This window comes from Punica granatum, chromosome 5 (assembly GCF_007655135.1).
Source record: "Punica granatum isolate Tunisia-2019 chromosome 5, ASM765513v2, whole genome shotgun sequence".
In the NCBI taxonomy this organism is placed as follows: domain Eukaryota; kingdom Viridiplantae; phylum Streptophyta; class Magnoliopsida; order Myrtales; family Lythraceae; genus Punica; species Punica granatum.
The window spans coordinates 21,984,763-21,998,395 of record NC_045131.1 but is presented as its reverse complement, the minus strand read 5'-3'; the positions used below and the strand labels follow the sequence as shown (position 1 = coordinate 21,998,395).

Genomic DNA, 13,633 nt, shown 5'->3' with positions numbered 1-13,633 from the left:
TTATTATTTACTTTCAAGTCAAAGTATTGTACTTACTAAGTATGTAGGGTACCTATTAAAGCAGTCATAGTGGTTGTTTAACAGAATATCAGACTTGGGGTATTCCCTAAAATGGGACTTTGACCACTGTGATGGAGGTTTATCCTAAAGCCATTCCCGAGCTTTCTCATCTTGTATTCTTAATACCTCCATGTGCTTCCTGAATTTTGCAGGGTAAGTGGCTTTGGCAGCAGCCCATCTTTCAATTCTTTCCCCCTCTTGATAGTGTCTAATCTGTAAAGATTTTTCCATAGATGTCGAATGTAGAACCTTTTCTCTACAAGAAGAAACAATTTATCAAAGGATTGAACTAATCCCTTGATAACATATCACACACAAACAAAAAAAAACATTGTCAGCAACTTCCACAAGTAAATAGGCATTTAAATAGGTTCAAATAAATTAACACAGATATGTAAGTAAACCTAATTAATTTTCAATAAAACCATACATTTTTCTTATCTCCCATAAAAGTCTAGGAGGATGAATCATCAATATTCAAGTCTCTTGCCATATTTTCTAAGAACCATGACCATGATTCGTTATTCCCAATCTCCACCACCCCAAATGTTATAGGATAGATGCAATCATTTGCATCTATTCCCACTGCGGCTAGGAGCTGTCCACTGTATCTTCCCTTAAGCCAACACCCATCCAATCCAATTAATGGTTTGCAACCAGATAGGAAATCCCTCTTGTAGGCATCAAAACATACATAAATATTCTTGAAGATGTGCTGGTCGGTCCCTATTTAAATAAAAGAACCAGGATTGGTCTTTCTTAATTTTTCAGAATAGTTTCATAATTTTGGATATTATTTCTCGTCTGAACTCCTTAATAAGGTCAGAGCATAATTCCTTGTTCTCCATAGCTTCATCCTGTTGCATTTGGCCTTGAAGTCATGGTCAAGCTGATGTGCCAAAAACTTGGAGGACCAGTTTGGGTGAGCCCGAAATTGAGCCTTATAAGTCTCACCTATCTCCTTATAAGTGATATATATGTCAGGAACCTCCTTCCCACATGTGTGCTTGTCCTTATATTTCTCAATTTGTAACGCATTGTGCATTTTATTCCATGCTGACCTTAGCATCCATCCATTGCAATTCATACACTTTGCATTGACTCTGTCCTTTTCATTCCTCATTATGGCCTCGTTGACTTTGTTCATGATACCATATTGCTTCACAACATCCTTTAACTCCTTCGTGGTTCCAAACAACATACCAATTACAAACTTTGGATCTTGCAAGTCTCTTTCTCACCTGAATTCTAGCAACCTACTTTCGTTCCTACCTTCATCACCAGAGTCTATGCTCTGGAAGCCATCAGACTGATCACCTCCATCCCCTGCCTCCCAGTCACGTTCTTCACTGGTAACATCGACATGTGGTTCTTCTCTGGTTTCAAGAGGGTGGCTACTCCTCTTCCCATGCCAAATGCCTTCTTGCAATGCAACATTCACATCCACCAAATCCACATAATTTGTCATGTCATTATTAGTATCATTCAATTCAGAATCCTCATCCTCATTTAATTCAGAACCCTCATCGCAAGTTTTCTCATCTTGTATTCTTAACACCTCTATATGCAAGTTTACATACTCAAAGTCATCTTGGACATCAACTGAAGGCACATCTCTGTTTGCATCTCCCACAACCTCCCCTGCATTTCTAACACCTCCTTTGTGTCTCCTGCATCTCCCACAGCCTCCTTTGTGGATAAAAACAAAAACCCAATCATCATAAATGTTTGACAAGGACTAAAAGAGCAAAAAGCCTTCAAGTTTCTAAACATAACAATTGTGATCCCAGTTGACCACTCAATCCTACTCAATATCGACCAGAGAAGTTTACTCTGTTGTGGAGCGCTAACAATATTGGTCATGATAATAAAATAAAGGAAGAAAAGAGCAAGAAGTATGTCGTGTATATAAAAGGAAGTAGAAAGTAGCGGGGGAGAAACTTGAGGACCTAGGAAATAAGGGGAAGAATCATAGAGGTATCTTAAATAATTCTTGTTTTGCTTTAATGTCTTAAGTGCCTGTGGTTGAAAACTAACTGTCATGTACTAAACTTTTTTTTTTCTTGTACTTTCTTCTTTTGGTTTTGTAGAAGATGACTTTTTCTTTTTCTATTAAAAAGAAAAAGTCAAAGCTAAGTTTATATAGGCTAAAAATATCTAAGTGAATATAAGACAAAAAATAAATATAAGATGAGATCATTCACAGTCCAAACTGAGGGCTTAGCAATACATGGGCACTAAAAATGTGTTTCAAGGCAACTAATATCCACAGAGATTGAAAGATGTTTCATCCAACATTCAATCGAGTAAACCTTCTAATCTCAAATCAATTCATATTAATGAATGCAAAGGGGCTCATGAGGTAACATGAATCTCTGCTATATATGATAAATAAAAGGTAATTTAAAGAGTCCAAGTCATAATGTCCACCAAGCATCGAGCATCAAAATAATCAGTCAGGACAATACATATAACAACAAAAGCACACAGTAATAAGTTGACGTATCAACTATTTGATGCGAATGCTCATTGAAAAAGTCTTTAAGCATTCCTCCCAAAAGAAAAGACTACTAAAACAGACTACTAAACAGGAAGAAACAAAAGAAAAGAGACTGAAAATAGAGGAATGAAGAAAAATCCAACAGCAACTTCGCCACTTAATCAAGATCATCATATGCTAAAAGTAACGAGCTTTGTTGCACCCGGTAAGAGCAGAAAGAACTTAGAAGCACCTAAAGTATATCAATAAGAAAATACTTGTTAAGAGTCAGTTGTAATAAGCCATATTATCATTGCTAGTTCAATTATTTTTATTTTTTTCGAGAGAAAATGAGGATGAGAAAACTCAAAACAGAGCGACAAAGAATAACCCAACCATTATATTACTGCTAAATTGAGATGATCAGATGCTAAAAGATAACCATTCTTCGGCACATTCAGTCAAAGGCGTGCTGAAGTACACAAAAAAGAAAATATTTGCTAAAAAGTCAATCAATGCACGCAAGCTCAAAGGATGGACTTTTATATATGCATAAGCAATTTAGGGTCTTACAGAAAACTCATCGAACAGCACCAACTAGAGAGAGAGAAAGAGAGAAAGAGAGGAGAGAAAAAGAGAGATGTAAACTAATCAAATCACAGCAAAATCCTTCAAAATCAAGCAAAGTGAAGATAGAGAGGGAAGGGGAGGGAGAGGGTGATGAAAGTTTCAGGTCAACAAGAAGTCGAGCCCCACCCGACACTGAACAAAAATGCCATTATTGTCTCAAGTTTGAATCTTTTTATTCTTTTCGGGAGAAAAAGAGGATTAGTAAACTCAAAACACAGCAATACCAGATAATCCAAGCTTACACACCTTTCGACTTCACCCAAAACCTAAAATCTAAACCACAGACATCATCGACATGGTAAGCTAATAGATTACTTACCATACACGGGAGCAGGATCCAAGGAGCTTAGATCGTGAGGCATTGTAGACAAACCAAAAACTTGCATGTGCTCTGATTCCTCTCACTGCCTGCAACGAAACCCTAGCCTAATCGCAAGTAGAAGGAGAGAACGAAACAACAAAACAACCAATGTCATCGTGTCCCCTCAACCCTCTGTCTTCTCTCTCAAGTTTTGCTTTTTGTCTTTTATTTTGTTTTTTGTTTTTTTTTCAGCCCCTAGATTATTTCCCGCCTTAGGAACGTGTGTGTTAAGTTGTCAGCCACATATGATACGACTTGCCACGTCACTTGCCACTTTAGAAGGTTTTCACAGCGTCAGCGAAAATTGATATATTGGACTTGATTGAAACAATTTAATACGTTTTATACCAAATTGTTACAAAAAAAAAAGATTTTGTACCATCCGCATTACAGCCTAAAAAGTTTTGTATAGTCCAAGTAATTTTCCCGCAAAGGGTACCCTTGGGCGACCCTAAAAAAGGGTAGCCCAAGGTACCTATTGGCCGACATATATAAAATAAAATAAAATAAGAAGAGGGGTCAAATAAGACTGACATTTGTCAACCCTTTATATTGGGTCGACTTAGGTATACATTTTCTGACCATCAAAATGTATACCTAATTACAAAGGGTCGGCAGACTCATGCTGACCTTAATTTTTGGGTCGCGAAAAACTTGACCTAGGGCGATCCTTTTTTAAAAGGTTGGTAAAGGCTAACCTATAGCGACCATTATGGTTGATGTTTCACAAAGGGTCGACCAAAGCCCTCCCTTTGGCGACCCTTTTTTCTTGGGTGGCCCCATGACCATTCCAACTCACTTTTGGACCCTTGTTACTGGGTCGACAAAACATGATTGCCAAAAGTCCCTTTTATGATAGTAGTAACTTTTGTTACGTAAGAATGTACTGAGAATGAAATGGGCATTTCAATCTATCCACCTTATATTCTTATTTAGTTGCACTCATAAAAATTGGTACGTTCATTCTATTATGGAGACCATTTCTCCTCAACTTAATGGAATGGAACGTATATGGACTAAAAAACGTTAAAGAACATTTATTTCAACATCTCAATAAGTTTTTGCATTATTATGTTTAGAATAGCAGTAATTTTTTTTTCGGCAATAAGGGAGGCACGTAAACCTAATATAATGAGATGAAATAAAGCTAAATAAAAGGGCACGTAAGTCTCACTGGTGAGGATCGAACCCAAAATCTCTTGGTTCCGAGCGGCGCCTTGTGGCACTGCACCAAGACCTCTTCCTCATAATCACATTATATTAAATATGTGTGTTTTACTAATTTTCATTACATTTTCTATATCAATCCAAGAGTTAACATTTTTCTACCAACATCGTTATATTTCATTAGAGCAGTGGCGCATACTTTCACATAGTAATCAAGAGATTTCAGGTTCGTTACTCAATATTAGACCCACACGCCTCCTTTGTAATAAAAAAAATTAAATTCCATTCGAATGGACCAAACAGGGCATAAATGTCTAGAAAAATAATGGATTCTATGTTCTACTACTTAACATACTTAAATAAAAGTGTGGACCTCCTATTTTATTTTATTTTTTTTACATTTAACTTCCATCAATAAGCCCATTTATTTATGGTGATAAAATTTGTACGCATAGTGAATTAAGGCATCGGGACCATTTGTTCTACAGACCCAATCCTGCTCATTGAGAGGGCCATCAATTCACTTTAGTAACTAGTTTAGCGGGTTATGGATGGTTATGGATACGTAGGTTAATCATCCATATAACCTACGATTCGGACAATCTCCAGGGATAAAACGCAATACTGGCCATAAGCCAGACCGTTGGAATCCTTACAAAGAAGCCGATTTAAAAGAAAATATCTCTCCAAAATGGTGAGAATTATTAATGTTAAGAAAATGTGTATTTTCATAGCAGATTCCATTAGGAAACTCCCCATGAAATACCAAAACTTCCAAAAGAGAATATCGGAGTCGCTATCTCATGTACAGCTTGAAGACGTGTACCCGATTGACTCTCTGCAAGTTAATTTCTTATTGACTCTCATGCCAAAAGAAGGCTAATTAATATTCTAGATAAGGGAGATATCTACCCAATTCAGAAGCTATGAACATATAAGCACCTCCATCGAACCAAGACGAAGTTGACCTCATTTCATGCTATCCCGTTTTATCTTACAAGTTACCGGAAATAAGCCTTGCACACCATCATAGCGTATGAAATCAAGACACAATAGTAGATCAATCAATTACATATAAATAGTCATCCTTAATACTCCACAGACCTTCAATGATACTAGCTCCGACTTATCCTGGATCGAGTCAAGCCAGCAAGCTATCCACAACCTTAGCCATTTCCACCAAGGAGACACGTGAATTGAATTCCAATGACTAGAGGGATACCTCACCTAACAAATATTTTCTTCCACAAGAATTCAATCAATTGAATCCCCTCCTCGATTGTGATCCCTTCTTACCTACTTCCTGTGTGGACACTATCCAAGTCAATTCAGAATCTCAGTGCTTAATAATATCAGGATAAATCAGATTGTCACGGACAATACGCTCAGCTATGCAGATAGACCATTCTGGAAAAATAAAACTGACCGCGGATCAATGGAGAGAATCACTGGCCAAAATTTATTCTGCGCCAACCAGCGCTAACTGTGCAGTGACCGGCTGGCCAGACAATATAGACTCTGTTTTAAAATGAATTCTGTTTTGGACTCTATATCAGGCTATTTTGCAACCGAATTCGTCAACAGAATTGGAAGATGCTACTATTTTACAATATATATTTCAAGCTTTTGCATTCTCCTTACACGATCTGCATGGCTATAAACCTCTACACATCCAAACCTCTGAAGCTTGGGAACTTGATTCAGAATTAAAGCCTTGAATAAAGAATAAAGAAGACCTTCAAGAACTGTCTCATCTTAATGCTTATCTCAGAACTTCACGGGCCATTCCACTACATTAGTTTATAAATGGAACCTGAAAAGAAGAGTAAGTACCACAGAGAATTAAAGGGCAACAGCTTATGAATGTAATGTCACCTTCTGATATATCATGTTGCATGCAGCGTTTGTATAGTATAAAGCTTGCAGAATTTCATACTTTGTTACACCCTTCTAGTCTTTTTGTTCATCTACTCAAGGGCTTCTCTTGCCTGCGAAAGAAAACATGGTTGGATGACGTATATAACCACCCTTGCTGTTCCATGGCAAGTGGTAGAATTCACTGTTTCTCGAGATATACTGCTCTGTTCTCTTTTGCTCCACTAGAACCTTTTCCTCGCCGAACTCCTGAAAAAAAGAACAAAAAAAGAAAAATGCTCCCTCTGTTCTTTATTCCTTTTCCTTGACTAGGTTATTGGTGAACTCCCAAATGCTATGAAGACATAATAGTTATAGGAGTCATTTAGAATCTGCAGTTTCATCGAAATCTCTATTTTACTGTAAGTTCATTGAACTCCCAAACATATTTCACAGAAGACAAGCAGGAAAAGCAAAAGCCGTAAAGGAGGAACACATATAAATTATTGAACTCTATCAGAGATAATATTTTCCAATAAAAGAAAAAAAAATGCAATAAAAGCATATGTTAGATAAAAGAAGAATGGCTTCCAAATTTACCAGGAGCAGCTAGAATAACTCATGCCCAGGCAACTGTGATCCAGCAAGGGAACACCAAATACAGTTTCAGTATTAGACAGCACTGCTAGCTCCAAAACACTTACTGGGATAGAAATACTTGTATTTCAAGATTTTCAATGTATTCAAGTGTTTCAGAGCAGCCTGCAAGATGAAGAAGTCCAGTATCGATCACATATTGAGATGATTCTAAGCAACATGGGCCTCAAACTAGAAAGTGAGTGTAGTGAGTGTCAGAAAGCGAACATACCACCTCAGAGTGTAAACCATGACAAATATTAGTATTTTCAATCTATGAACTTGTCGGGCCCTGTATGTGGCACATATTGTACATGTGTAGCGGATTCAATGGGGACAAAGTCAGTCAAAGCCACTGGAGTGAATAAGGACAAAAGAATCCACTCCATTTTCATATTTGTTGCACGGAACTATTTTTTGGATTCCCTTTGACTTGATTCTGCACCAACCGTATCAGAAGGCAGAAAAGGACAAATGATCTGCAAAGAGAGGAATTCCACAATCTGTATCAGATAACAAAAGCCATACCGCATAAGAACCCAGCCAAAAGAATTCCCAAATGAACTCCAATTTCTTAGATACAGAAAGTAACTTTGACAAGATACTGAGAAGTATAGCTTCATCAACTAAACAGCAACCATGCATGAGACAAGTGATATAAACTAGTCTTAGAGGAACGACTTTATGCTAAGCCACTAGAACTCATCCATTATACATATAAGCAAGAAACAATATCATATTTATGAGATATTCATTGTTGTTTCCTGTACTGCCTTCTAACATCATGACACCTCCTGCTATGTAAATCTTGTGAAGAAACTTATGGCCAGGCACACGATCAAACCATTCTACACTTTTATGATCAATAGCGCCCCTCAATTAAACAGCCTGAATAAAAGATATATTTGAGCATGTACAATTTCTAAGGTTTTAAGTAAAGATGCTGATCTTTGCATAGCTCAAATGTCCCTCCAGTCTACTTAGTTAAACTAATAAGCAAGAGTTGATAACCAAACTTCTTCTTTTCAATGGTTAAATGAACCTTTAAATCCTTAGATAATTTAAAGTCACCAGAAGAAGTGAAATAATTATTTTATGACACCCTTGAAACGACACAATTGAGATGCCTCAAGAAAAGATTTACGTGTTCAGAAAAGAATTAACAGAAGAAGCTGGGAGTAGAAACTCAATTCATTCATTTCTATCTTACCAAGAATGACAGGTCTGAAAGTTTCCCCAGTGGAGTGCACTACAGGATTTTAAGCATTAAAGATAATACCTATGCCTTAGGTAATACTGGCATGGTTAAATTTTTAACATAAAAGTAAAAGATGGTTGGAACTCACTTCTACCAGTAGTCATAGCACGAGCATCGGCCGTCCTCAAAATGATGAAATCGATATGCATCTCTAAGAACAATTCTTCGATTGACAATCTTGCTCACGAACTTGTAAACAGAGTGGCAGTCGCTGCAAACTCGGAGGTTCTTGAACACCCGAATAGTCGATCTCTCAGGAATGTTCATCAGACCGTATGCAAGAGCAAGCCTCTCGCTATGATTCCACAGATTGTGCTCCTTCTGCTCTTCGTCTGTATCCTGCAGAGCGAAGCTCGTATCAGGAACATAACCAGCTTCTTTGATCATCCTCTTGAGCTCCTCCAACTTTCCTTGTATTTGCTCCATTTGTGGATGGGACTTGTCTCCCATACCGAATGAACTCACCGAGTCTTTCAGCTTCACCCAGCTGCATGCAGGTTTCTTCCTTATTGACCCCATTCGCCTCCTCACGCTCTCCACATCTTCCCATCTTCTTGATGTAGCACAGATATTTGAGTATAAAACGTATGCTGAGTCATCTGATGGGTCCAGCACGAAAAGCTGTTCTGCCGCCCTTCTCCCGAGCTCCAAATTGCCGTGGACTTTACACGCAGATAATAAGCTTCTCCATATATGGTCGGTGGGCATAACAGGCATTTTCTCTATAAAAGCTTCAGCCTCAGTGAACCTTCCTGATCGACCGAGAAGATCAACCTTGCATACACAGTGCTCTATTCCTGGTGAGACCTCAAAGTCCTTTTCCATGGAATCGTAGTACTGAAGGCCCTCGTCTACTAAACCACCATGGCTGCAAGCAGAAAGCAAAGACACGAAGGTGACATGATCAGGCTTCAACCCAAGCTCTACCATCTCGTGAAAGGCTTTCCTTGCCTCCTCGAAGCACCCGTGTCTCGCGAAAGCTGATATGAGAACATTCCAAGACATTCGTGACCGTTCCATCGGTTTGGGAAGAATATTCATCACACAGTCCATTTCCCCGCACTTTGCATACATGTCCATCATCGCATTTATAACGTAAAGATCGGCTTCAAACCCAAGCTTCGTGACCAGAGCATGAAGTTCTCGACCCTCCTCTAGCACGGCAAGATTCGCAGCTGCAGCAAGCCCCCCTGAAAAGCTGAAATTATCTAGCTTTTCAACTCCAGAGGCTATCATTGCCCTGAAAAGTTTTAGCGCTTCCTCAGAATGCCCATGATGAGCGCTAGCAGAGATGATCGCATTCCATGTGATGGAATCTCTAGCATCCATGGCATGGAAGATGCGGTCACCCGAACTGTGGTCCCCACATCTGACATACATCGAGATAAGCGAGTTCTGTACATAATTATCTGATTCGAACCCGATTACCACAGCATGAGCGTGAATAGGCATTCCTCGTGTCATCAAATCATTGGAAGTCAAGCAAGCACCGAGAACACCCACTATGGTGATATAGTTCTCAACAAGCCCTTCTTCTCTCAGTAGCTTAAGCGCTTTCATCGCATCCTCACATTCCTTATTCTCAGCATGACCCCCAATAAGTGCATTCCAAGTCACAATATCATGCTTAGGTGCTTTCTGGAATACCCTCCTAGCTTCAGACATCAGTTGAAGCTTCCCGTACATGGTAATTAATGCATTGTTGATGATCAAGCTATCCTGTAACCCCACGAGGATTACAAGCGCATGAATGATCTTACCTTGAATCAGGAACTTTGGACCTGAGCAAGCACTTAAAGCACTCGTGAAGGTGACATAGTTCATCTCTCTTCCCATGAAAAGCATCTCACAGAAGAGCTCCAAGGCATTCAGGCATCTGCCTTCAAGAACATAACAAGCAATCATGGAATTCCAAGATATCAAATCCCTCTCCGGCATTTCATGGAACGCTAATTCTGCATCCTCAAACATTCCGGCCTCAGAGTACATACTCAACAGAGTGTTGCGTGCACAAATATTTGAGCTCAATCCAGATTTTACCAGTAGACTTTGAATCCCTTTGCCCCACTTCAACCCATCAGGAGAGCCTGATGCAGTTAACAAGGTAGAAAGAGTGGTAGGATTGAGGTTTTCATGAGAGAAACGCATTTGATGGAAGAGGCTAAGAGATTCCTTATAATGCCCATTGCTTACATTAGCAGAAATTATCGCATTCCACGAGATTGTATCACGCTCGATAACATGATTGAAGATGTAACGGGCTTCTCTAATGCCACCGAAGCTACCAAACATTGAGATGAGAGAGTTAGCAACAGACGTATACCTTTCAAGCCCCGATTTCATAATGTGCCCAAGGACTTGACGACCAGTTATGTCGTTCTCTAGCGAGCTACAAGAGCTGACCAGTGTAGCAAATGTATTCTCATTGCAAATCACTCCCTCGCGCCTCATACACCTGTATAACTCGACCACCCCGGAAGGCTGGCCAGAGTTCAAGTACCCGACCATCAACGAAGTCCAAGATACCACATTTCTGTGGGGCATCTCATCGAAGAACTTCCTCGCAAGAGAAATGAGCCCGTATGCGCCATAGAAATGCAGAATGGAAGTGCCCACAAAGACATCACACGTCAAGCCAATCTTAGCAGCGAGACCATGCAGTTGGGCACCTTCCTCAAGCATACGGCCAGAACGATCGCAGCCCGTGATCAAGCTTGCAAGGACGAACCCATTGGGGGAGAGACTGCAGGCACGGTGGTGGTCAAAGAACATGAATGCTTCGGTGAATAGCCCCGCCTGAACGTAACCCGATATGATGGTGTTCCATGAGGCCTGGTTTCTGTCGGGCATTCGATCGAACAGATAGCGGGCGAGGTCAGTGCGGCCAAGCCTGGAGTAGAAGTAGATGAGGGTGTTGGTGTGTAATGTGCTGAGATAGAAGAGACCCTTCAGGCAGAGGGCGTGGAGAGCTCTTCCGAGGGATTCATCGGTGATCTTCGAGAAGCCATCCCTCAGAAAGGCTCTGTAGCTGAAATACGCCATAGTCATGCATAGGAGCCACGACGGAAAGGATGATGTTCAAATACCTTCCCGGGCGGGGCTACGTGCTTCCCGCCCCGCCTCAAATTTGACATCGAGGTTGATTTTTTAACAGGAAGTTTAGAAATTTTTCCTTTTAAAATTTCTATACTAACACAAATTTCGAATCGGGACAAAAAATGATTTCAATTCGGTTTGATTTCAATTTTGTTCAAATCATTTTAATTCAATTATAAACGAATTAAATTCATTTTAAGTTATTTGTAAAATTAATTTATGAATCTAACTAAAATGAATTGTTTGGAAATTAGGAAGCGTTTTAGCTTAAGAGTATTTTTTAAATTTGATATAGCCGCAACCAGCGAATATATAAGACAAACTGAACAACCAGTGCAAGCACCAACCCCATCAACGTAGTACTATCAGTGGCTTAATATAGTTTATAAAAGTCGGAGATGACCTCAAGCCCAAGCCAAAGAGTCCACCCTAACATATATTCCTAGGGAATTTGAATTCGAGACCTGAAAGTCTTCAAACCACCTAGAAGTGAGCTTAGAACCACTAGGCCATCACCCTTGATGGTTTCTCAAATACCCATCATGTGTTTGGTGATGAGCGTTATTGGGTATACGAAAGTATTAATTATGATAACTTTATTAATTACCTCATATAATTTTTAGAATAAATAGATAATTTGATCCCTGAATTTGAAAGGTTATATCACTGGAGTCCCTGACAAATTTTGTACATCAATCGAGTCCTCAACTTTTTCAATTTGCATCAATATGGTCCTAGTTACATCATTTAGGTCCATTTGTTTGCAAAATTATGTCAATTTACTCATTGAGTGTATTGATTTGCATCAATTTAGTCCCATGTCGCATCAAATAAATCCTTTTTTAGGCAAAATACATCTTTTTGATACATCAATTATGTCCTTCTATTATGACATTGTTAATTGAGGAGCATGTAACATCATTTAAATCTTTTTTTTAATTTTCTTTTTTCTTTTTTTTTTCCTTTTTTAAAAGGGAAAAAAACAGTAAGGGAGCTTCAATTGGGGGCTCCCCCGCCATCTAGCTCCCCCAAACGAGGTTGTCGAAGGGTCTTGGACTCACAAGGACTCCCCCAAATGGTCATTTCATCTTAATTTTTTCAATCGGAGCTCTAATTGGGAGCTCCCCTCATTTTTTTGTCAAATACAACGAAACGACGTCGTTTTGACTAGTCACTCAAAGCGACATTGTTTCTCCCCCTTTGCTCCCTCTCTTTACGAAAGAGAAGGAGCAAAGGGGGGAACCCCTAATCGAAGCTCCTCCTCTGCTCCCTCTCTTTCGAAAAGAGGGGGGGAAGCTCAATGGCAGGGGAGCACCCTTATTGTTTTTTTATTAAGGAAAATAAAAAATAAAAAAATAAAGTAAAAGATTTAAACTATAACATGCTCTTAAGTTAACATCGTTATGACGTAAAGACCTAATTGATATACTAAAAATAATCTCTTTTTATGTATTTTGCATATAAAAAATGACCAAATTGATAAACTCAAACACTAAATTGATGTAATTTTGCAATTAGAGGGATCTAAATGATGTAACAATGACCATATTAATGCAAATTGAAAAACTCGAGGACTTAATTGATGTAAAAAAATTTCAAGGACTCAAGTGATGCAAACTTTCAACGTCAAGGACCGAATTACGTATTTACTCTAATTTTTCTTATTAAGTTTTAGTCATGTTAAATAAATAGGAAAACGATTTGTATTTCAATGTACGTGTTTGAAAATATGAGAGTTCATATCCCTGCTATGGGCCACATTGCGAGAGCATTTTATGATCTTTTAACATATATATATATATATATATATATATAAAGGAAAAGAAAAGTTTTGTCTAACTTTTACTTTTTCATTTTATCGGCACTAGATATATTCAAATTAATAAGAATTATTCATTTAAGATTAAAATAGTAAAATAATTTAAAAATAACACACTCACTTCTGAAATTCATACTTTTTTCTCTCACTTTTCTCTCTCGTCTTTCTTCTTTTCTCCCTCCACTCTCATCTCTTTTTTGATACATCACTTTTTTCTCAAAATTTTTATGTTCTCTCTCCACTCTCACTCCTTGTCACTTTTTTTTTAGAATT

The 13,633-nt window shown here is 38.6% G+C and overlaps 1 protein-coding gene across 3 annotated transcripts; it reads right to left on the bottom strand.

Moving 5' to 3' along the window:
• Positions 1-5,527: 5,527 nt before the first annotated feature.
• Positions 5,528-11,640, bottom strand: LOC116208445 (pentatricopeptide repeat-containing protein At3g24000, mitochondrial). Of its 3 annotated transcripts, none has more exons than XM_031541898.1 (5): positions 8,534-11,640; positions 7,420-7,666; positions 7,152-7,313; positions 6,573-6,821; positions 5,528-6,000 (listed from the first exon to the last, which is right to left on the bottom strand). In XM_031541898.1, exon 1 carries the CDS (start codon positions 11,491-11,493, stop codon positions 8,536-8,538), a length of 2,958 nt encoding a protein of 985 aa, XP_031397758.1. In that variant the 5' UTR covers positions 11,494-11,640; the 3' UTR covers positions 5,528-6,000; positions 6,573-6,821; positions 7,152-7,313; positions 7,420-7,666; positions 8,534-8,535. The 3 variants fall into 3 exon arrangements, with proteins under 3 accessions (XP_031397758.1, XP_031397759.1, XP_031397757.1); XM_031541899.1 differs by lacking the exon at positions 5,528-6,000 and adding an exon at positions 6,136-6,510 and having other exon boundaries at positions 6,634-6,821; XM_031541897.1 differs by lacking the exon at positions 5,528-6,000 and having other exon boundaries at positions 6,136-6,821.
• Positions 11,641-13,633: the final 1,993 nt, after the last annotated feature.

Bases quoted from the DNA above. Each gene is read 5' to 3' on its own strand.
- LOC116208445 (XM_031541898.1), bottom strand. From the start codon at position 11,493: ATGACTATGGCGTATTTCAGCTACAGAGCCTTTCTGAGGGATGGCTTC.